The sequence below is a fragment of the Mus caroli genome, unplaced genomic scaffold (genome assembly GCF_978045245.1).
Source record: "Mus caroli unplaced genomic scaffold, Mus_caroli_1 scaffold_4, whole genome shotgun sequence".
Taxonomy (NCBI): Eukaryota; Metazoa; Chordata; class Mammalia; order Rodentia; family Muridae; genus Mus; species Mus caroli.
The window spans coordinates 134,634,905-134,660,173 of record NW_028227259.1 but is presented as its reverse complement, the minus strand read 5'-3'; the positions used below and the strand labels follow the sequence as shown (position 1 = coordinate 134,660,173).

Below are 25,269 nucleotides of genomic sequence, written 5' to 3'. Positions count from 1 at the left end.
ATGCTACCCCACAGCTAGGCTGGACCCTCCCCCACCCCCATCAACCACTATTTTAAGGAAAATGGTCCACAGCCCTACCTACAATATTTTCAATTAGGGTTCCCTCCTCTCAGATATAAACTACATAACTATAATTTATATAAAGTGAACAAAAGCCAACAACAACCAGAACACCATCCCAAACCATCAGATCCTGTTCATTGCTAGCCAGTGCCCTCACTTTAACTGCTGACACTCTCTGTGGCTGGGTATCAGCTTTGCATTGTAACTCAGCTAATGAGCATTTGGACTTGATTTGCTACACCTTGAGCTCGAAGGCTACTGGAGAGAAGAGTCCTTTCCAGGGCACAAATAGAGACCATCAGATTGTTTATGGTGCACCTGGAGCGGGTTGACTTTATCACTAAGCTCATTTCTTTTCTCTTGTCGCTTGGTTCAGGGGTGCTAAAGAGCCAGCCAACATCGTTAGTTTCCAACAAAGCATCAACATTTGTATACCCAGGCACTGAATTCTTTGTTTTTCGCAAGAGGTAAACCAGAAGCATCAAATCCACTTATCTTAATAAATTCTTTAAATAGTTTGCAACAGGAATGTCCAGTACTCTCCAAGCTACTAGAGGACTCCTTGGTGACGATAGGTTTCAGACAGTTAGAGAACCTGTAAAAGTGACTTTTCTTCTCCTGTAGTAATTGTAGTCTTGGAGGCTTACTGCCTCCATCTGCTAACCTAGCCCTAGTTCTGAAAGCTTCTAGCCTCCACACAACCTTATCTAGACCTAGAATGTTTTCAGCCTCTGACACTTAGTACTTAATAAGCTTACCCTTTCTAGATCTTTCTGAACTCTGGCTGGCTGGTTCAACTTAGCTGTTCTGGCTCAAACTCCTCTCCAGGCTGACTGATTATGGCTTCTCTCTCTCTCAGCCTCTCCTGAGTTGCTCTACTTGACCTCATACTAACTTTGGCAATCTGTTCTAATCTATTGGCTCCTTCTCATTCTCTGGCTCATTCTGTCTTCACCCGTGTCTACTTGTCCTCTCTTCAACCTCTCTGTCCCAGTAAAACTGCTTCCTTCTCCCTCTCTGGGCTACTCTACTCTCCCTCTCAACTCTACTGGACTGCTTCCCATGAACTCTACTGTATTTTTGCACTCCACAATTCTGAACTGTACTGTCTGTCTCTCTCCGAAGTAGCTTCCCTTACCTCTCTCTTCTTATGAGAGTTGGGCATATCCTATTCTGTCAAATCTTTCTTTGATTGTTCACTCTTTCTCCCACTTAATTAGACATCACTTTCAAACATGGGTGCTTCCTTCGACAAACAAACTTTCCCTTCATAGTTTAGGATTAGAGGTGAATACTAAGGGTGTGTCTGTATTTCACCCAGAGGGATTAAAGGTGTGTGCTAAAGGCTGAGCCACACCCTACAGATTCAAATATCCTGTAACAAGAACAAGATCCAGATACCACTGTAAGAAACAGGAAATATTATATTTTCTGTCAAATGCTATAAAACACTTTTAGGGTAAAGAATTCAAGTCCTTTTTTTATCTTCCCCCACTTTGTAAAACCTCTATGCAAATGTTTTAATCCCCCACTGCATAGAGCATTTGTTTAAAGAAAGGCTTTGCTGCATTTAGTGGCTGAACTCTTACTGGCATCATTTCTTTGAATTCCTTTGCACTGAGTCTTTTAAACTAGCCAATCAGGATAGAGTGTGAGGTCAGACTCCAGCCAATGGGAAAAAGACAAAGTTGTCACCTGTAACGAAAAAAGAACCAAGTGACTTCCCTGGTCTAGTTTGTTTGTTCTGCTTTTGTGAGTATCACACTCTTGATCAAGAGTAAAGTTTGGCCTTGTCAAGATACTTCAGTTGGAGAAGTCTGTTTCTTTGGGAGGCCAAACTTCTTTCTAATACCATCAAACCCACTAGAGAAACTCATTCATTCTGTGTCTTCAGAATCACCCCAGGTACCACACTTAGCATGAGTCAGGGTTCTCTAGAGGAACAGGAACAATAAAAATAATAATAATCTTTTATTAATATTAAATCAGTTTACATAAAATGTTAGCAATAATCGTCTCGCCCCCGAGAGGCTGAGAACCTGGGAGTTGCTCATTGCTTGAGGCTCAGTGTCTCAGCAGTCAGAAAAGTCTACAGAGAGAGACTTCCAGAACCTGGTGGTTGCTGAGTCCACAGGCAGGGTGGCTTAACAGTTCCAGTTTGGTGCCTAAAATGTGGAAGGTTCCTGGCATATTTGTTGGTGCTTAGAGATAGAAGCCTGGATATGCTGGTTCTGAAGTCAGCAAAGGGTTCAGCAGCAGCAGCAGCAGCAGCAGCAACAGCAGTAGCAACAGCAGCAACAGCAGCAGCAACAGCAGCAGCAGCAGCAGAAGCAGCATAAATAAACTTGGCCATGAGAGGGAAGGCCAAGCAGACCAGAGGCAAATAAAATAACCTTCCTTCTGCCATAACCTTCTCTCTCTCTTTTTGTTTTTTAATCTGAGTGACTACCAGAAAACATGTGTGAGGGTGGGCCTTCCCACTTTCATTAAAGCAATCAGGACAATTCTTTAGTGGAGCCTCCACTAAATGTTTCTCTTTGTGGCAAGTTGACATTAAAACCAAGCATCATTATAGGCTTGGACAGATGGCTCAATGGTTAAGGGCATGTCCTGCTCTTCCAGAGGACCTGGGTTCAATTCCCAGCACACACATGGCAGCTTGAACCTGTCTATAACTCCAGTTCCAGGGCTTCTAACACCCTCACACAGACATACATGCAGGCGAAACACCAATAACATAAAAATAAATTATATATTTAAAATAAAAATAAAAAAAATACACATCATCTAATCTCTCTGTCTCCCTTTCACCACCTCTTCTGCAACTCATGGAACAAATTTTGTAGAATAGATACATTCTTAACTAAGAACTTGGAAGATCTGAGTTTCTGACATTCAAAGATATTTCTCTCATCAAAACAAAGTCTTAAAGGAGCCTAATTCCATCTGTATGGGCAGTCCATCCCAAGTGTAGAACTTCTGCTTCTCGCCCCATCTGCATTCTTCAGCTAACTGTTCTTTTATTTAAGTGGCACTGGGGACTTCATCAACAGCTCTATGCAGCACAGGCCACACTCTTGCACTGAGCCACATTCTGAGCCATTGGTTTTCCAATACAAGCTCTCCCTGTGTAACAGAAACTGGCATCAACTCCTGGTCTTAGTCTCCTAAGCACTGAGGTTCCAGCTGTGCAGCACCAAGCCCAGCTTTCCTTTGGCAATTTAGACTCTTATCCTCCGGGACAATGAAGACAGTCTTCCAAAAAACAAAGTTCTAAGGCTAGATTGCTGAAAGTGAAGAAGGTGTCGTCATGGAGTTAGAGGGAAAACACAGGCAATGCTGGAGAGATGCAATGATCCTTTCCTGCAACAACAACCTCTCTGACTGAAGACCCAAAGATGCTGAAGTTGGCCTGTTTGGGCAGGACACTAGCATAGGACTCTGGGTAATGTTCCACCTTGTCCTGTAAAGACCTAATTGTGGAGTGACAATCCTGTGCAGTGTCATCATCATCACCATCATCATCATATTCCACCTATAATATTAGCACTATAATCCCAGAGGCTGAGGCAGGAGGATTGCAATCCTGAAACCAACTTGGTGAGTTAGAGTTTCATGGTGTTTGATCTATAATGAGAGTCTGTTTCCAAAAACTAAGAAGAAAACTGAAGAATACACGAATCAGAAGAACAAAAGAGGGAAGAGAGAAGGGGGAGCAAAAGAAGGAAGAAGAAGAAGAAACAAATTATTGTAGGGGTGGGAGGAAATTGTATTGGCATGCACACACATGTGAAGCACCAGAGGTAGAAACCTTGTGTATTGGGTAGGTGGTCTAATGCTGGAGCCACACCCTAGCCCCTTACTGGAGGATTCTAGACAGGCACTTTACTACTAACCAATACTTCCTGCTCCTCCCTGGGGGATTCTACACAGGTGTTCCCAGCCCTTCTTTGCTACTGATTGGATAATTGCCAACCTGCCAAATTTACATTAGTAACCCACTTGGCTGTGCCAAGAAATCTGTGCTATGATCCACATAGCACAAATCAAAATCCATTAAGCACAGAAGGTCATCAAAGTTCACCAAGCCTCAAGGCTGCTATATCACCAAAGAGTCCTACCTCATTAGAGAGGGAATCATCAGGAACGCCTAACTCCCTATGGACAAATTCTTAGAGAACCCAGTGTTCTCATAGTGTTCTCATACTTACATCCAACTTGCATTGGGTTTATTTTCTTAGATGTTGTTGTTGTTGTTGTTGTTGTTGTGTTGACATAATGTTTCACAATGAAGCCCAGACTCTGAACTCATCAACCTCAACCACCCGAGTACTGAAATTACAGGCCTGGCTTTGAAATAACCATCTTGATTGATATATATATTTCCAATGACTCTATCCAACATATCATCTGTTTTAAAATGCCTTGAGGTGGTATTGAAAAGAGTGGAGATGGGTGAGCCAGCCTTCCTAAAACATGTTGCTAATATTATATCCTCGATTGGTCCCAAAACATTGAACCTAGTGATAGCCAATTAGTGTGAGGAGAAATACCAACAAAGCCAACATCAAAATGATAGGTTTTGGCAAACCCCCTTCTGCATCCAGATGGATAATGTTGGGCAATTCTACTGAGCAGAGTAACTCATTTAGGTAGAGAGAGCACTTAATGACCTCAATGGATGGATTAGGAGGCATTTCTGATAAAAAAGGAATCTTTCCCTGTGGATAATAGAAAAGGAATTTTATGAGGAAAAATTAGTAAGTCATTTTATAATGGGGGGTGGTGGTGGGAGGTGTGTAGCTCCCTATAGAGGCCAGAAGAGAACTACCCCTGGTATAGGCAGTTGTAAGGTGCCTGATGTGGATCCTGAACACTGAACTCAACTGTTTAACCACCCCTTCATCCCAACTGATAATATTCTCCTCAACTATCCCAAGCCAAGTTAATGCTTTAACCTTCATTATCAAGTTGCATGTTTTTTATTTATTATGTCCCCCACTTACCCAAGTGCTAAGGCTTGGTCCTTACCGAGGGGCTACTGGAAGGTGGTGGAAGTTCTATAAGATGTGGTAAGTTTTGGTCTATTTGGAGTGTGCCATTGAAAAGAATTATAGGACACTGGTCCCTTTTATCTCTCTCTGTTTTGCTTCCGAGCCACCATAAGCTGATAAGCTCACTCCAATGAACAATTCCACCATGATGCACTCTCTTGCCATAGTGCAAGCAACAAAAGCAGTCACACATAAAACCACGAGTTAAATAAATCTTTAAAAAAAATTTTTTTATGTTGTGTGTATGTGTGCTTTGCCTCCATGTATGTGTACTATGTGCATGCAGTACCCTCTGCAGCCAGAGGGGGCACCAGGTGCTCTGGAACTAGAGTTAGAGTCAATTATTTGCTACCATGTAGGTCTGTCCTCTACAAAAGCTACAAGTACTCCTAACTGCTGAGCCACATTTCTAGCAACATCCTTTCACCTTTTTAAGTTTACTGTCTCAAATATTTTGTTGCAGTGAAAGAACATTAACAAGCCAAGATGCCTACCTTGCCAGCAATCTGCAGAAAGGGTATAGAAATAAGAACTGGAGAAACAATATTATTAATATTGATATTAATAATAACCAGTTATCTCAATTAATAATTTGATGAGAAGGCTTTCTAAATTGCAATGTACCCTTATTTCTCCTCATCTAGAGGTCTAAAGTGAATACCTCTTCCTTCGTTGAGAATCACCTCTGGGGCCAGGCAGTGGTGGCGCACGCCTTTAATCCCAGCACTTGGGAGGCAAAGGCAGGCGAATTTCTGAGTTTGAGGCCAGCCTGGTTTGCAGAGTGAGTTCCAGGACATCCAGGGCTATACAAAGAAATCCTGCCTCAAAAAAAAAAAAAAAAAAAAAAAAAAAAAAAAAAAAAAAAAAAACCAAGAGAGAGAGAGAGAGAGAGAGAGAGAGAGAGAGAATGAAACACCTCTGGGAAAACATCATGAAACGGAAACAATTTAAAATATATTCAGGAATTAATGGCTGAGAACATGGTTCGTTTGGCAGATCCCTTGGGTCATTGACCAACAATCTAGCAAAAGTGGTGACTTCTATTTCGGAGAGACACCCTGTCTCTAAAATAAAGTGGAAGAAGAAGTCTGCTTAGAAACAATGGCCTCTGGATGTAATATGGCTGTGCATCCATGAATTCATAACCGCTGTGGTTGCCTGTACAAGATCAAGCAGGTCAATGTTCCAGGATGGATGACACAGAGGCCCATAAACTCTTGCCCCAGCTAATAAGCTATTGGCAACTGACAGCGTCTAGGGGAAGGAAAGTCCGTCTTCTTCAGGAGTGTGATCCATGGTTTGTTGCCCATGCTCCTGTGAATAACCCCTGGACCATATTCATGAGGACAGCACTAATCAGGTTCAGCGGATTAAAAGGGGGGGTGAGGAAGAGGAGAAGGGGGAGAAGGAAGAGGAGAAGGGGGAGAAGGAGGAGATGAAGAGGAGGAGGAGGAAGAGAAGCAGCAGCTGGGAGGGGTACTTGTTGGGAGGGGTACTTTGTGGTGTCTAGGAGTTAGGGGTAAATATGATTAAAATACTTTGTATTCATCTGGGAAATACTCAAAGAGTAAAATAAATTACAGTAAGGTAGAGAACACTGGAGGAAGACATCTGACATTGACCTCTGTATGCTCGTATGTAGACACAGGTACACACACACACACGCAGCCTCAAAGACTAAAGAGTGAGACAAAAAGAAAACATCATTTCTATATCTGAAGCTATGGCACAAAATACCCTCAGGCTTGCTGTTTTCACAGTAGAACAAAAGAGATCTATGAAAAACTCAGATGAGAAAACTCTTGCTTTAATGCTTTAAGGATGTCTTTAAATGAAGGTAATTCATGTTAACCTTTGTATCTCTACCCACTGGAACTTTGGAGCTCAGATTAAGGCTCTTTCGAAATACACTTATTTTTATAGATTAACTTTTATTTTTTTTTTTTAGATTTATTTATTTATTACATGTAAGTACACTGTAGCTGTCTTCAGACACTCCAGAAGAGGGTGCCAGATCTTGTTACGGATGGTTGTGAGCCACCATGTGGTTGCTGGGATTAGAACTCTGGACCTTCAGAAGAGCAGTCGGGTGCTCTTACCCACTGAGCCATATATATATATATATATATATATATATATATATATATATATACACACAGTGCATATATATGTGTATGTATATATGTGTGTGTGTATATGTAGATAGATAGATAGATAGATAGATAGATAGATAGATAGATAGATAGATAGATGTGCACAGGTGCATGTGGGTACCTGCAGAGACCAAAAGAAGGTGGTGCTGGGTCCTCTGGCGGTGAAGTTGCAGGTGATTGTGAGCCACCTAACATGGGAGCTAGGAACAGGATGAATCTGCAGGAGCAGCTATCATTCTTAACCTCTGAGCCATCTATGTCTCCAGCCCCCACAGCAAACTTACTAAGTTTAGGAGAATGTCACTTTTTTATCCTCCTCCTTGCTTCTATGTGAAATTTTTGTTTCTATTTCGATGCTGACAGCTTTTGTGGTCCGTGATTTTCCTCTTTTATCATAAGATGTCTCAATCACTTTTGGAAGCAGAGAGAATACCAATGACAAATGAAGAGAGTCAGAGTGTGTGGGAGAATACTCAAATCTCCTTCCTGGCCACAGCTACAAGGCATGTGCTCAAGCAAGATGTGGGGACCAACTCTGAGTCTTCAGCAGATGTTTCCTAAGAGTTGTCCCTAGAAGCAGCTACCTCAGAGATAGCTCCTGACTTAGTCTGGGTTTCTACTAATGTCATAAAAGACCATAACCAAAAGCAAGTTGGAGAGGAAACTGTTTACTTGGCTTACACTTTTCATTACAGTTCATCACTGAAGGAAGTCAGGACAGGCGTGCAAACAGGACAGGAAACTAGAGGCAGGAGTTGATGCAGAGGCCATGGAGGGATGCTGCTTACTGTCTTGCTCCCCATGGCTTGCTCAGCCGCATTCTTGTAGAACCCTGGACCACCAGTCCAGGAATATCCCTGCCCACAATGGACTGGGCCCTCCCCCATCAATCACTAGTAAAGACAGTGCCCCAGAGGCCTGCCTACAGCCCAGCCTCACTGAGGCATTTTCTCAGTGGAAGCTTCCTCCTCTCCAGTGACTCTAGCTTGTATAAAACTACCCAGCATAGCCTTTTTCTCCTGTGATAACAAAACTCTACGACTCTCCACAGAACAGCTCCCTCAAGGCTGGGCAAGTCAAGCTTCCAAGGGGAAAGCTCTGAGAGAGAAAAGACATGGCTGAGAAGACAATTCCCAGCTCAGGAGCAGATCCGCCTATCCAGCCATCCTGCTCACAAGGAATGGGAAGATGTGAATTATTGTGTGACTTTTATAGAGACTTGGGAGCTGTCACCCTCTCAGAAGAAGGAAAAAAAAAAAAGCTTCCATGTTCTCATCTCATGGCAAGAAGTTTTGTGTTTACTTCATGTCTCTCTTCAATGGTCTCTCACTTAGACCCTTAAGACCCTCTCTTTAGAGGCAAGTGTCTCCATTTAAAAATAAAAATAAAAAAGGCATGCAGAAGGCGCCTCTGGGCTCCTTAAGTCAACCACCAAAAGAAGAGTATGGCTCAGTGATTAAGGGTATTTGTTGCTCTTTCAAAGGACCCAGAACATACACAGTGGTCACAACTGTTTTTACCTCTGGTTCCAGGAGATTTGATAATCTCTTCTGACCTCACATATGCATGCATGCATGCACATGTGTGCATGTGTGTGCATGTGTGTACAAGCACACACACACAGTGCACATATATACTCATATTCATTACACATAAAGTAAATAAATCTTTTAAGAGACGGAGGTAGGATAGTCAGGTAAAATAATAACAAGCCTGTCATTCTACCCTACTAAAGAGATTGAAGCAGGAGGATCATAAGTTCAGGGATAGCCTGGACTACAGCATGAGTTCAAGCTGAGCAACCCGGTGAGACTCTGTTCAAAGCAATAAGTAAAAGCAAGACTCAGTAATAGAATGCTGACCTAAAATCTCCTGGTGAATGGCTTGGGGTGTGGATCAATGATGCAGGGCTTTTGTACCATGCAGGAAGCCCTGGATATAATCCTTAGAGCCGAAAGAAAGAAAGAAAGAAAGAAAGAAAGAAAGAAAGAAAGAAAGAAAGAAAGAAAGAAAGAGAGAGAGAGAGAGAGAGAGAGAGAGAGAGAGAGAGAGAGCACAGACAGACACACAGAGAAAGAGAGAGAGAAAGAGGCAGAAGGAGGAGGAGGAAGAAGAGGAGAAATAAAAGTGGGAATTGTCTTTATAAGAAAACACAGGCCAGTTGAGTAGGAAGAGGATGCCGTTACAGTTCAGGTGCAGGAGCCAACCTCCTTCCTGCCCATCCCTGTCCAGGGCAGCCCACAGTGCTCTGTTCCTGGTCAGGAGCATGCTGGGTTCATCTTGAGCTTTAAAAATATCTCTCCGCCCACTAGAAGTCTGATTAATCAGCCAGTGTCCACCTGTGTGTCACCAGGGTGGCAGTGATGTGCATGACAGCAGTGTGCCTGTTGCAAGGAAGGCACGAAGGGCCTCATCAGGCAGGGAGAAGGTTTCAAAGCAGAAATGCTTCAAGGGAGGGGAAGGGGCTCTGAAACCAGGTGACACTTGAATCCCAGTTCTAACAGATGCTACACAGACAATCTTGGACAAAGTCAGTCATCTATGTCACTTCTAAATGTTTTACATTAAAAAACAAACAAACAAACAAACAAACAAACAAAACCGCTACAAAGAAAAACTCTGCTTTTAAGCTAACTAGACATGTAGGTTTGAGTTCCATTCCGAACTGAGTTCAATTCCCAGGATCCACAAGGGGAAAAGTGGGAATCTATGCCCACAAGTTATCCTCTCACCTCCATACTTGCACCTTGGCATGTATGCAAACCCCTACCTATACACACAGAGAAGACAATAAGAATGAGTATGAGTTTATTACTGCAGAGTACTTTGTAGTCTTCAGGACTTGGGGGATAGAACCAAGAATTTGGACTATGTGCTGTAGACAGGTGTTCTACTGTTGAGCAAGCCCTGGGCTTCTTTTTAATTTGTATTTGGAGACAGAGTCTCAATGAGTAGTCCAAGCTGGCCTTGTAGCCTAGGAGATCTGTCTGCCTCAGCCTCATAATTGCTGGAATGATGGGCATAGGCCACTGTACCCATATCTAGCTTCTATGAGTGATGGTGAGTGTGTGTGTGTGTGAAGAGAACAGAATAAAGAGAAAAAAAATGTTTCCAAATCTTAAGAATTAGATGAAAGGGGCTAAAGAGGTGGCTCAGTGATTAAGAGCACTTGCTGCATTTGCACAGGACCCCAGTTTGCTTCTCACATTCACATAAGCCAGCTCACAACCACCTGTAATGGCAGCTGCATGGGATCCAGCGCCCTCTTCTGGACTCCATGAGTACCTGCACTCATGTGCACATACACAAAGATACCAATGCACATATACAATTGAAAATGAGATAAGTATTTAAAATTTAGGTGAAAGAAACATACTGACTCGTTATATTTTCACTATAGTTTTCAGCATCTGTAAATTTGAAAAATGCAAATATTAAATTTTTATATAGGTATCGATGCATCTGAAATGAAGAAGGGTTGGGAAGCAAGCTTAGCTGCCTTGCAAGCATGGGGACCTGAGTTTGATCCCCAGAACTCATGTCAAAAAGCTCCATGTGGATGATGTACTTATAACCCCAGCCCTGGGGAGGCAGACACAGGAGGATCCGCAGGACCCATTAGTCAGCCAAATAGTCTAGTTTTCCTTTTGTTGCTGAGATAAACCACTCTAACTGAAAGTAATTTGGAGAGGAAAGAGTTTGCTTAGCTTATACGATTCATCATCCAGGGCAATCAGGGCAGGAACTCTAGGTAGAAACCTAGAGGCAGAAACTGAAGTAGTTTGTGGAGGAGAACTGCTTGCTGGTTTGCTCCCCACGGCTTGCTCAGCTACCTTTCTTATACAACCTACCTGCCTAGGGATGGCTCCACCCACAGTGGACCCACAGGTCAATATGACGGAGGCAATTCCTCAATTTAGGTTCCTTCTTCCCAGGTATTTCTATTTATGTTGTTATCAAACACTAACTATGATACCATCCCAGCTTTTTTTCGTGAGTTCTAGCTGGCAGAAAACCCTGATCTCAACCATCAAGGTAGACAGAATTTGAGGAATAGTACTGAAGGCTGATCTCTGGCCTCCACAGGCACATATGCACCCACCCAAACATACATGCATACACAATGGCACACACACACACACACACACACACACACACACACACAAACCACTCATTTTGGATGGAATGCCTGAATATAATCAAAATACAACATGGATATATGAAAATATTTATGTTGAACCCCATTAATTTATACAGTTAATTTATATCCAATTTTAAAGGAAATAATAAAAGTGTCATTTAGAGACACAAACATACATCAGAAGGTCAGAAGAATCTTCTTTCTAATTGTAATTCCAGAGGTGTCAGAAAATTTCCACCCACTGTTGGAACCACCATGGCTCACAGAGAAGGAAGAGTTTGCTCATTGCCATTGTTCACCCCATCAGGAAACAAAGATCAGTAAGTCAAGCAGTCACAGTCCAATCGACAGAGTAGTTGACAGTTCAGTGACCACCAGCTTCCCAACCCATGTCAGCAGCCCCTGTGGGGAAAACTCATCTGTGATGAACTGAAGCTGTAGGTTACTGTGTCCTACAGTGTTAATTCCAGGCCAATAAGTGGAAACTTCATTGCTTCTGCATTGAGTGAATAGCAGGCAGTCATGGGAGATGGGAAGGACAAAAGAAAGAGAAGAAAGGAGAGAGACAGCCTTCTACAGAGGGGATATGGAGATCCCAGCCCTACCCAGCAGACATGAGCACCTCTAGAAAGACATGATGTCAGTATTATTGAGGACACTTAGAACATAATTTGTAAAAATCTCCTTTGTCATGTGTGGTGGTTTGAATATGCTTGCCTTGGGGAAGTGGCTCTATTAGGAGGTGTGGCCTTGTTAGAGTAGGTGTGGCCTTGTTGGAGGAAGCGTGTCACTGTGAGGGTAACCATTAAGGTCCTAAGTTTGAGCTCCACCCAAGGAGGAAGAGAGCCTCCTTCTGGCTGCCTGAAGAGTCAGTCTTCTCCGGGCTGCCTTCCAATCAAGATGTAGGACTCTCAGCTCCTTCTCTAGCACTACATCTGTCTAAATGCTGCCATGCTTCCTGCCACGATGATAAAGGACTGAACCTCTGAACCCAGCCCCAATTAAATGCTGTACTTTATAAGAGTTGTCTTGATTATGGTGTCTCTTCACATCAATGGAAACCCTAACTAAGACATCATGCATTATGTATGTAACATATGTCTAAGAATATGTCTTTCTCTGGTGTCCCACTTTCTAACAGGATCCCTCTCTTGTTTCACAGACTTCTGCCACTCCACTGCCAGGCACCACAGGGCCCTCACTAGAAAAGAGCTAATGCCAGGGATATATTCTTCAGATTTCCAGAACATTAAGGAAAACAAACTCCAGGAACCTCGTTATAGTATCTAAAGGTAGACTCATCCACGGAACAATGGATGACTAGGCAGGAACAAGTGAAAGAGCAAGAGTCCCCACTAATCCATCCTTCAGGTTTGTTGGGTAATTTTCAACTCCAATTTGGCCAGTTCCATGTATCATTCTCTCTTGAACTTCTTCAAAGAGAAGGAAGAGAAACTTCCCATGAAGGAACTGTAGCCTAAGGTGACCTATGTAGACTATAGCTCTTTTATCCTCACATTCTACTCATGGACAGGACACTTTTGGCTAAAATACAGAAAGAAAGACATCCTATTAATGGTGACAATCTTCAACTAGGTGGGGAAGCTGTCTCTGTGGCCACCCACAAGCAAGAGGCCGCAGCTGTTATGTGTGAGAAGGTGGAGGGAAGGGAATGGTCCTCAACTGCTATGGTTTTAAACATGCAATGTAGCCCAAAACCAAAAAGTCTCCTCCTGCATTCAATGTTTGGTCCTCAGCTGGTGGCATAAAAGCAATACAGGAGTCTCAACATTACGTCAATGACCCCATTCTTGGTACCAACTTCTGCTTCATTTCTGTTGCTGTGATAAAAATTAAAATAATAATAATAATAATAAAATAAAAAATAAAAAAGACAGTGGAAAGAAATTGCTTATGGCAAAGGGGGAGCTTCTTTCACCTTGCAAGTCAAAGTTCCATTGTTATCACTGTGGGCTAAGGCCAGAGCCTTCAAACAGCTACTCATCACATCCACAGTTAAGAGTAGAGAGCAATGAATGCATACACACTCACTTGCCTGCTTATTCTCAGCTTAATTTCTCCAATTATACAGTTCAGGATCCCCTGCCTAGGAGATGGTGCCACCTACAGTGGGCTGGGTCTTCCCACATCAACTAACTTATTAGGACAATCCCTGCAGACATAGCCATAGGTCAACTCAATGAAGATAACCCCTCGTTCGGGCCATCTTCCCAGATGATTTTAGGATATGTAGAGCTGACAATTAAAACTAATCATGACAAGAAGGTTCTAGAAGGTTCTCTATACTTCCTGAGTGCCTTGATGTTAATTACTCTACTCTGTCATGCCTGCCCTGACATAATGGTCTTTTACTTGAAACTATGATCTCAAGTGACTCTTTTCTTTTTGAAGATGTTCCCTTGGGTATTGTGCTCACAACAACAACAACGGGAATATGCCAACACAGCTGGCTCATAAAGGATGACACAATGACTATCAGTATACAACATAACAAGTCCATGTGCCACACCACCTATCTTCTAGGGATACATGAGTCTATATAAGAGAGCTTTCACATGAGGCAACCCACAAAAACAGCAATTGCACAATACCTCAGAAGTTATTGGGATCTTGCCTCTCCCAAGATCCACTCTGAAGCATCGTGGATTGATGCTTGCTAGCTGGTGGTCAGACCCTCCCTGTCTGCTCTAAACTCAGAGCACATCTACACTGTCATGCCCAGAGCCCCAGAATGCTTGCAATAAAGCAGGAAGAGTCATAGCTCAGTGTTCACCTTGGCTAAATAAATAAATAAGTAAAAGAATGAATCTTCCATCAGAAAATAAATGGCCCTTCTGCAGGCAGAGAGTCTGGATTACCATCCTGAAGGACAAACACATCATCCTCACCAGTCAGCCTTGGGTCATAAAATGCTGGGTTCTCTCACCCAGGGACCCCCCGACCTGCACTTGGAGGGTACTTACAATTCTTGCCAGCTCCTACAGCTACTAAAAAGGTACACTCAGGTCCAGTTCAGAATGCCCAGGCCTGGTGGTTGAAACAGCAGTACACTGTTTGTTTTATAGCTTTCCCAAGAATGGTGCAGGGGTTGGGGGGGAGAGGATCTTAGCAGGAAACCTATATAGGAAACAGCAGGGAAGAAGGGCCCAAAGCCAGCCAGCAGTCTTTAGAGCCATACAGAGTTGCCATAGCAGAGCCCAGTTTAACTGCAAGAACATTCGGCTGCTTGCTCTAAGACTCCAAGAAATCATCCTTAATTGTTAAGTGAATGGTTATCAGGAAGGAAAGGGAACCAGGTCCCTGGAACTGACTGTACAGGTTGTGAGCTTGCCTAATGTTGGTGTTTACAAAGTTGAAACCATAGATGTCTTACAAAGTTCACCATATTAGTAATCTCAAACTCTTCAAAGGTTACCTAAAATATGACTGGGGATATAGTGCAGTCATTGAAGTGCTTGTCTTAGAAGCATGGCAATCTGGATTTGGTCCTCAGAGTCAAGCTTGAAAAAAATTCATGGTGGCATGTCCTGGGGAGGCAGAGACAGGAGGACTCCTGGCAGTCACTGGCTGGACAGCCTAACCTACGTGATGACTTCCAGGCCAATAGGAGACCTTGTTACAAACACACACACACACACACACACACACACACACACACACGAGCTATCTAACATGTACTGATGGCTTTGTCCAGTTCCTAAGGCCAGATGTGCTTACTGTGGACACTCCAAGTTCCTAATGCAACATAATAGAGGACTGCCTTCATATCCCTAGAGCAGGGTTTCAGTGCACTTGGCTGTGAGAGCTCAGTGGGAGCGGGTGAATGAGGCCGTTCACATCATGGAGGATGAAGCAGATGGAACAACAGGAACCAGTAGGTAGATAACCTTGAGTGACCTATTCCTTCTGACCTATATCTGCCAGCAGGTTCTGCCCACACTAAAGGTCAAACACCCTCCCCAACACAGCACCACAGATGGAGAATCCAAACTCACAGCATGAACCTGCACAGGTAAGTAAGAGCACATACTCACAATGGTAGAGTGTTGAGGCTTGGTCTGTTGCTATGTATTGGAAGGCTAAGTGCAGTCCCAAGGCCTGATTGCCCCAGAAATGATAGTTTGCACATAGATCCAAGTGACACTATGTGACCTTGTCCCCAAGATATTTATGATTAGTGAATAAAGATGCCAACAGCCAATAGCTGGGCAGAAGACACATAAGCAGGGTTTAGGGTTCCTGGGCTTGGGGGGTGTTGGTGGAGAACCATGAAGGAGAGAAGAAGGTGCATAGAGGCGAAGCCTCCATAGGGTAAAAATCTTAAAATAATGGCCATGTGGGTTGGCTAATTGAAGTTAAGAGCAGCCAAGATGACACATGACAAATTATATAATGGGATTATTGGCTGGGAATTAGACATAAAAACATAGATATCTGCTCAGCTTTTGTGTTGATTAAGGCTTATTATAAATATAAAGGGAGTGTGTGTGTGTGTGTGTGTGTGTGTGTCTTTTATCCAGAAGCTAAATGGTTAAAGGTGGGGTAGAAACCCCAGATTGGGGTTATATGTTTGTACAATACCACAATGGTGCCTAGCATGCACAAGGCTGTGGGTTTAAACCACTCAAGCACCAGCATCAAAAAAAGAAATGTTAGGATTATGTGGACTTGATGTCTTCATTTAAGTAGCTGTGTAACAAGATATATGAGTCAGGAGAGCACTTTCTGATCTCTCAGAGGACCCAAGCTTAGTTCCTTCCCAGCTCCAAAACTGGGCAGCTCACAACCTATACCTTCAACTCTCAGGATCTGGTGCCCTCTTCTGGCCTTCACAAGCACCTGCACACACATGCATATACACATAGGCAGAGAGAGAGAGAGAGAGAAAGAGAGAGAGAGAGAGAGAGAGAGAGAGAGAGAGAGAGAGAGAGAGAGAGAGAGAGAGAGAGAGAGAGAGAATGAATGAATCTCAAAATACAAAATACACTGACACATGTATATACCGGTACCAGAAAGAAGCCAAGGCCACAACACCTTCTTCTCAACCAAATGTGGCAAATTCATCAACATTCTCTCTTCTCTCTATGAAGCTTTCCAATAAATTGCTGAACAGGCACTTCTAGCTAAGTGATTGTTCATGTGCTTTTGCTCCCATTAATGTACCAAGAATTAGTTGTGCTTATATATTTGCAGTAATTGCAGTTAATTAAATACTACATAAACCAATGAGATGGGGAACATGAACAGAAAGCCGGGTCCATGGAAATGTAGTCAAATAATTAGATCCAAAGGCCAGTTACGAAACAAAGGCTTGTTAAGGATAGGGGGATTAACTGTAGGAGATGAGGCAGGGCGGTGGAATAATATAACTCTAATGAGTCATATACTCAGGCTCCTTCCATAAGTATTTTTATTTTATAAAGCAAAATAAAATATTTAATATAGAGAAAGGGAGGGGAGGGAAAATTAAAAGAATGTGCTAGTGGGGAACATTTGAGATTCAAATCACCACAGGGTCCTACAAACCTAAAAGCAAGACTTTCCCTCATGCTCATACATTGTATATTCCACTCATAAACTTCCAAGAGTGGGGCAAAGCTTGGGCTCCTCTTTGCCTCCCAAATATTCCTCCTACATTCTCAGTATTGTGTTTCCCCAAATTCCCATAAGGAATCCATATTAGCTATATAATGAGGTGGTATCTTTGAGTTAGGTTATCAAAGGAACAAAACCCTCATGGATGTTCCTTTAAAAATGTTCCTCTAAAAGAGGCCGAAGGGCATTAATTCATCCTTTTGATTGCTGAGAACACATGGGTATCACCTTGATAATATGCTCCCAGCTTTCCAAGTTATGGGAAATAACTTCCTGTGGTTTATAAGTCAACCTGACTGTGGTGTTTTGTTATAGTAGTTCAAATGGACTAAGACACCATACAGGTATGGAATCATTCTGTGGTGGTTACAAACCTGGGCTTGCTATGGAGACAGTGGGGCTCTTCTGTTTCTTTGTCCTGCATCTATACAGCCTTTCACCAATAAGATGGTGACAAGGTCCCAGTGTGTCACTCACCTCTCAGGCCAACAGCCTCTGTTCAGAGATCATATATGGTAAAAAGATGCTGTTCGTGTTTGTGTGTGTGTGTGTGTGTGTGTGTCTGTCTGTATGTGTCCATGTGTATCTGTGCATGTGTCCGTCTATCTGTCTGTCTGTGTCTGTCTGCCTGTGTCTGTCTGCCTGTGTCTGTGTGTCTGTCTGTGTATCTGTGTATATGTGTCTGTGTGTCTATGTGTGTCTGTCTGTGTATGTATGTGTGTGTCCATCTGTGTCTTTCTGTGTGTTTGTGTGTGTATCTGTGTGTCTGTATTTGTGTCTGTCTGTCTGCCTGTGTGTCTGTGTGTGTGTGTGTGTGTGTATGTGTGTGTGCATGTGTCTCTCCCTCCCTTTACCCTCTACTCTATTTCTATCTGTAATGTTGAGACTTAAACCCCAGAACCTTCTACACACTAGACAAGTGTTCTATCACTGAGCTACACCCTAACAATGCTTGCCTTTCCCAACCTTTCCTAGTTCAGCCATGAGTGCAGCCCACGAGTCCCTGCTACTTTCTAAGTCATCTTAGAAACCACACATTGCAATGAGTGTGCAAACAAGATAGGTAGTAGAAGAAAGATCTACCGATGGCCTGTCATCTTTGCTTCCCTCACCTCTTGTCCACATTCAAGCAACTGTAGCTCTGCTGGCTCAAGAAGGTGCTGGTGAATGCATATGCACATGTTAAATGCCATGGATCTGATACTGAGAGACAAAGACATGGATCATCTGGAATAGCTGTGACTACTCTGCAGTCAAAGCAAACCTCAAGTTTATGTAGTAAACTGGTACTGCAAGAAAAAAAAGCATTAAGAAACCACTTGGCAAAACTGATCCTGGTTTAGTTGCAGTAAATGCCATCAACTAAATCAACTTCACTCTCTAGTTAAGAAGTCTGTATTCCCTCTGGGTTTTTGGGGTGTGTGTGTGTGTGTGTGTGTGTGTGTGTGTGTGCATGTGGTGGTGGTGATGGTGGTGGTAGTCGTAGTGGTGGTGGTGGTTTGAATATGCTTGGCCCAGGAAGAGCACTATTTGGAGGTGTGACCTTGTTGGAGGAAGTGTGTCACTGTGGGCATGGGCTTTGAGACTCAACTCTTAGCTGCCTGGAAGCCAGTCATCTCCTAGCTCCCTTCAGATGAAGATGTAGAACTCAGCTCCACCGGCCTCACTTCTTTGGGATGCTGCCCTGCCTTGATGATAATGGACTGAACCTCTGAACCTGTAAGTCAGCCCAATTATAAATGTTATCTTTATAAGAGTTGCCTTGGTCATGGTGTCTGTTCACAGCAGTAAAACCCTAACTAAGACAGTTTGGTTTGGGGGTGGGGGGTGTCTGTGTGTTTTAATAAGAGTGTGTCTGTATCCAAAGTCCAATGGGACAGCATCCTAAGATGAATTTGGGCACTGTAGTCCCAGGATAAATTTCCATCCTAAACCCTTGTCCCGGGCACTCAGGGATACGCTGTGTTACACAAGAACGGAGGCAATTAAGATAATTGCTGCCTGTTCCCACCTAGATGAAGCTTCCAGATGATTCTTACTTGGGCAGCATTCAAAGTACCATGGCCCCGAGTCAAGAGACAGCAATAAACAGGGCTTAAGCCTCCCCTGCAGATGGACTCCACTATAAAAGACAATAAAGACAACAACATGATTCGGGCTCTATAGACCCTGCCAACTCTATACATAATATGTCTTTTATTTTTGTTGTTTTGAGACAGCAACTCATTATAATAGTCCACACTGGCCCTGACTTCCCTCTCTCCTTCCCCCACAGAGTCCTAGCTAATCAACGCTCCATCCCCCTGCCTCAGTTGAGTATAGACAGGCATATGCCATCACAAGAAGATTCCAACAATAGATTTTAAGAAAAATAAATTTATCCCCCAATCAGTATCCAAGGCAACCACATTCATCATAGATTTTTTTTCAGGCCACAAGGTCCATCCCACACAACAAAGTCATTTAGACAAAAGATTGTCTCTGAACTCTTTCCCATCACTCCATACTTAGCCCTAACTGCCAATGAGAAGCACTCTAAGCTTGACAATGAGCAAAATGGCTTCCCAACGGTCACCACCCCAAGCAGATTCTCTGTTATCCAAAATGGCTTCAGGAAGGTGGGTAAGCTCCCACCAGGCAGCTCCTTACCATCCAGTTCTTCCACGGAGATATTAGCCAACTGCTCGCTGTCACTGCCTGCAGACAGAGATCGGTTGAGGTAATTCCCCTTGTACAACAAGCCAGCGGTTACATGGTGGAACGGCATCTTTTCCCTGTTCCGAAGAGAATGGGGGAGAAGGAGAGACAAATGTCATCACTCATTCATTCATTCATTCATTCACTTCTTCGTTATTTCATTAGAGGGCTGTCTCTATTTTCCAGATGGAGTAGTTACATAGCTAGGGTGGGGGTGATGGCTCAGTGGATAAAGATACTTGTTTCTAAGCCTGGCAGCTTGAGTGGGATTCATAGGGTGGTAAGAGAGAATGCAATCCTGGAAGTCCCCTCTGACCTCTGCACTCATGTGTACCTCCATACAACATGTATGCATGTGCACACACACGTGCATGTGCACACACACGTGCACACGCACACACACAAAGAATGAATGTGAAATTATATTCTAAAGGGAACTTTAGATATTTACAGGGTCCCCATTGCCTGAATAACTCCTAATTGATTTTAGGGTCCCCCTTTCCTCAATTTACACCTCATTTCTCCCATTTCATGTACGTTTGAACTGTGATGCCCTTGTTAAACCCCAGAAAACCATGAAGGACACCAAGCTGCTTCTTTTTATTTTCATGTTGTTTTGATTTGTTTTGTTGTTTGCTTGCTTGCTTGTTTCCTTTGTTTGGTTTTGTGTTTGCAGCATTGTGGGCTGTACTTAGTTGCTGTACAAAGAACTAGCAAGCATTCTACAGTTGAGCCGGTTTCTCAGCCCTTCTTCTCATTAAACAGAGCCCACTAGTTTGCCCAGGCTGGCCTAGCACACACTCTATACTCTAGGCTGTGCTTGGGCTCACTATGTAGCCTGGGCTAGCCTTCATCTTGCAGTCCATCTTCAGCCTTCTGAGTAGCTGGGACTACAGACCCCACACCAGCTGGTCCAGCATCACTGCTATCTCATACAAATTAGAACACCTTTTGCTCTTTTCCTCAGCCTCAAATATTATCACTTCATGTAGGAAAACCCTGAGCATCTCAGAAAACGTTGACCTATGCAGCACCAGAGCATTGTGGCTATGCTCAAGTGAAGCTGTAAGTAGGTCACATTCTGCGAGGAAAGCAGGTGTCCCAGCCACACCACATTCAAGGAAGGAAAGGCAATGCACAAAATCCTTAACTGTTTTAATTGAGAGTTTAGGGGACAGGGAAGATACCCCAGTGGGGAAGATTACTTCTCAGCAAGCATGAGGACCTGAGTTCAAATCTCCAGCATCCTTGTAAAAGCTGGGCAAATGCATGTTTGTGTGGCTGTCACTTCAAGATGTGGGGGATAGGGATGGAGACAAAGGAATAGCAGAAGCTCACTGGCTGCCACCCTGGTTACAGGTTCAGTAAGAGACCATGTCTCAAGGGAATAAGACAGTAAATGATAGACTGGGACACCTGACGGACATGACTGGGACACCTGATGGACATGATTGGGACACCTGATGGGCATGTCCACTCAAAAGCATTTGCACCTTCACACACATACGAACCAAGAAAATAAAATTTAAGTTTCAGTGCTGAGCCCAAACTCACTACATAACCCAGGCTGGTCTTGAACTCCAAGATTCCCTGGATCAGCCTTCTGGGTGCTGCTGAGGTCACAGGGAGTCACCACCATACCAATCCCCAAGTTTTTACAACCCCACACATGTTGCAATGTGCAAGATGAAGAAACAGCCCCGAAGCCTGACTGAGATGGAGAGGTGACTTTCAGAAATGGCTTCCCAGGAATGGAAGTAGCACCTCAAGGGCTTCAAGAATGACGAAATTTAAGTCACTCTTGAGTGTAATCAAAGAATCCTCGAGACTAGATTCACAATCTGCCCAACCAAAGCCCCTGCCATTCCTGGGGCTTAGCAGGTCTCCCAGCACAGGAGAGATAGCTCAGTGGGTAGAGTTCTTGCCTTGCCAACATGAGGAGTTTAGATCAATCCCCAGAACCCACGCAAAAACAAGCTGGGCATATTAGTATACTTCAAATCCCAGTACTGGAGAGGTGGGTCCCTTGAGTTCTCTAGATTATTTGAGAGCCTAGATTATTTGGTGAAGCACAAGCCAGTGAGAGAGACTCTACTTCAAAAGACAAGATGAATGACTCCTGAGGTCCAAAACCCAAGGTTTTCCTCTGGTGTATACACACACACACACACACACACACACACACACACACACACACACACGTGTGTGTGTGTGTGTGTGCGCACATGCACTCGTGCACTCATGTGCATGCGCACACCAAATTCCCCCCCCCCCCATTATATACAAACCTACTACAAGATGCTTATTTAAACCACATGGTAGAAAGAGTAATCTCCCTCCAGCACAAGCTGGGGGCCTTGGTCCTACAAGAAAGGAATGCTTTCCCAGACATCTGTCACTCTCTGGGGAGGTCACCTATAGAATCCTTTCTGGTGCTAAAGCTTACCATCTGCACAGTTAACCTCTGGATCCTCTGTGAAGTACACAGAAAAGAGAAAACAGACAACTCAACATTGATCCCCAAGAATTACTATCCAAAGCCCTCAGACCTTACTCACTTGAAAAAAATCCAACTGAGGACCAGCATGTGATCTGAGCACTCTGGGGTATGAAGTCATCTGAGATTCTAGAGAATCAGTAGTTTGAAGCCAGCCTGGGCTACCTAGTAAACTCAAGACTAGCTGGGGCTCTATAATGAAATAAAGAATAAAAAGAGAAAGGAGATAAAGAAAGGGAAGAAAGGAGCAGCAAAGAGAAAAAAAAGAAGAAAAGGAAAGAGAAGGAAGAAGATGAAGAGCAGAGGAAGGAGGGGAGAAGGAGGAGGAAGAGGAGGAGGGAGGAAGAAGAGGAGGAAGGAGGAGGAAGAGGAGGGAGGAGGAGGAAGAGGAGGGAGGAGGAGGAAGAGGAGGGAGGAGGAGGAAGAGGAGGGAGGAGGAGGAAGAGGAGGGAGGAGGAAGAGGCAGAGAAAGAGAACAAGTAGGAAGAGAAAGAGGAAGGGAGGAGAAGACTCTAGAAAAGAGCAACTTTCCCTGACCATGGCACATGAGTACTGTCCAGCACCGGGGACCACTCTCCTGTCATCTTCTCCCTCTAACAGGACCAAGTGATAGACCCAGCCAGCCAGCCCCTCTCCCTCCCCCTTAAGTCTAAGACATGTCATTGAGGAGGCTGCATCAGCTTGGAGCTGCTGTAGAGCCAAACAATGAATCCCTAAGAGGAAGACTTGACCAGAGCACAAAGCCACTTGGAGGAAAAAAATAAAACAGTTCAGCAACTCGGGCGCCAGCGAGTTATTTAGATTCCGCAGCCCCAGCGAAAGCATCAGGCACTTCCATCCGGATGCCAAACGCTCTTTTCAAATTCAAACTGTCTAAAACTGAATTAATCATCTTCCCACAAAATAGGTTGTGCTTCCTGACTTCTCTATTTCTATCAGAGGTGCTGTTCACTCATCATAGCAACTGGGACAGCCCTCACCAAAGCTCTGGGCTCCAAAAGCTAAAACAGACATACGGATGAGGCTGGAGCCGACTGTCAGCCTCCCTTCACTCTGTGCATCACTAGCAAACCGAATAGCCATGGGAGGACCGCAAAGGGCAGGGTAAGAAGGCAGAGGATGGAGATCTGAGTTCCATCCTTAGAGTGCACCTAAAAGCACACACCTAAAAGCACATGCCCAGAGTCAGGAAAGTGAAGGTGGTCTGCACCCCTGAGGCTTTCTGCTGGAGTCTGCCTGGCTGAATCTGGGAGTTCCAGAGAAAGTGAAAGGCCCCATCTCAGTGAAACCTAAGACTGACTTCAAGCCTCCACATGCACACAGGAACACCACACATCTGCAAACACATGAACATACACACATATAAATATTTTCACAATTTAAAACATTAATGACCGGACATTAATACAGAGAAGGCATGCTGTTGGTAGTTATCAAGAAAATGTCACCACCGAATCATACCAGACTTCCACAGATCTAACCACAGATATTGTATATGGAGGCAGTTTCCTCCAGGCATGATCATTGCACAATACAGAGCAGAGCCTGCCATGATACCTACACGATGCTTGGCCCATTGTCATGGTGATAATATAAGCCCAGCAAAACAGCAACAGCTAAGGCTAAGGTAATGGAATGGCTAATGTAAAGAGTGAAGGGCTAGTCACATGACCCTCAGTTGGGGTTCCAATCATTATTCCTTCCTGCACCCCAGCTGCACACGGTCTTGGGAGATGCTGGGGTATAGAGGAGGAGGGCGCACAAGAGGGTTCACTCCATGAAGTGGTCAACCATAGCAGACAGGACCTTGAGGTAACGTGGCTAATCTGTGAGTCACTCAAACTGCTGTAAGGAATGGTCCATCTGTGCTCCAGTAATTAACCCTAATAAGCTCATCGGCTCACAAGCTAGGTTTGCATTGTAAGCATTACTTTCGTATGTCATGGTGCCACATCTAGAGCAAATGGACATTTGCGTATTTTTCCCTAGGAAAAGTCACACAGGACACATAAAAGGACAAGACCTCTTTCCTTGGAAAATATTATTTTCTGTCATCCAAGTTAGTTTTCAGAACAATCAGGAGTCACAGAGAAAATCAGGTATATGAATTAGGACTGTGTAGAAATGTAACCCATACCTGACTCTTGCAGGCATGTGTCATTGTCACTGGAGAATGGGCTGAAGCTTGTGGTTGTCCAACCTGCAGTTTTCAAGCCGCTTGTATTTCAGGATAACAGCCAATCACAAAATTATAAAGTTGTTTAAATCATTTATGAGGTTGGAGGCTGGCATCTTTAAAAAACTTGATAGTGTGATTCTCCAATGAGAACTTTGTAAATGGCCAGGCAGTGATGCCAGAACACTGGACTCACTTTCAAAGGGAAGAGAGGGCCACCCTGGGACTAATGAGATGGTTCCACAATTAGAGGTGCTTGCCAGCAAGCCTGATGACCTGAGTTCAATCCCCAACTCCTCACATTGTGGAAGGATAAAACGGACTCCCCCAAGTCGTCATCTGATTTCCACACACATGCTGTGGTATGCATGAATCTACATAGACAACAAATATATATTGCTTTAAGTAAGAAGAAGTCCCCCCATGGCACCCTGGAGGTGATTTCAGAGGGTGTTATTGTTGCTACCAGTGTCAGCAGCAATGGGGCAGGAGACATAATGTAGGTCTAGGCTTTCTACCTAGAATTTAGGCCACTAAATTCCATTAGGATGTGGTGAGTACATACACACACACACACACACACAATGGCATAGGTATGGTCTTCTCCAGAGAGAGTCCCAGAGATGACTTTCTTCACAGTAGCCACACACATGACTTTGGCTTTGGTGGCTTCTGAAGTTACATCTCAAAGGGCTGCTAAGAAACTTTTTTTTTTTTTGCTAGATAAGATCATTGGGTGGTCCCTGATGCCCAATGGGTGGGAACACAGCCCATAAGGAAAATCTCAGGGTCCTAAGGATTTTGAGGGGGTAGGTATTATGGTGTGTCTTACTGTAAACAAATGCCCAGTCTTGTTTGAGAGGTTTCCGAAG

General features: G+C 43.8%; 1 protein-coding gene across 6 annotated transcripts in view; it reads right to left on the bottom strand.

The window, feature by feature from the left end:
* The window catches only part of Caln1 (calneuron 1), a 477,612-nt gene that overhangs the window by 320,810 nt on the left and 131,533 nt on the right, over positions 1–25,269 (bottom strand). For all 6 annotated transcript variants that reach the window (XM_029477873.2, XM_021163075.3, XM_029477872.2 and 3 more), the window contains one exon: positions 19,677–19,801. In XM_029477873.2, the coding sequence (XP_029333733.2) occupies positions 19,677–19,801 (125 nt within the window). The remainder of the gene's footprint in view (positions 1–19,676; positions 19,802–25,269) is intronic.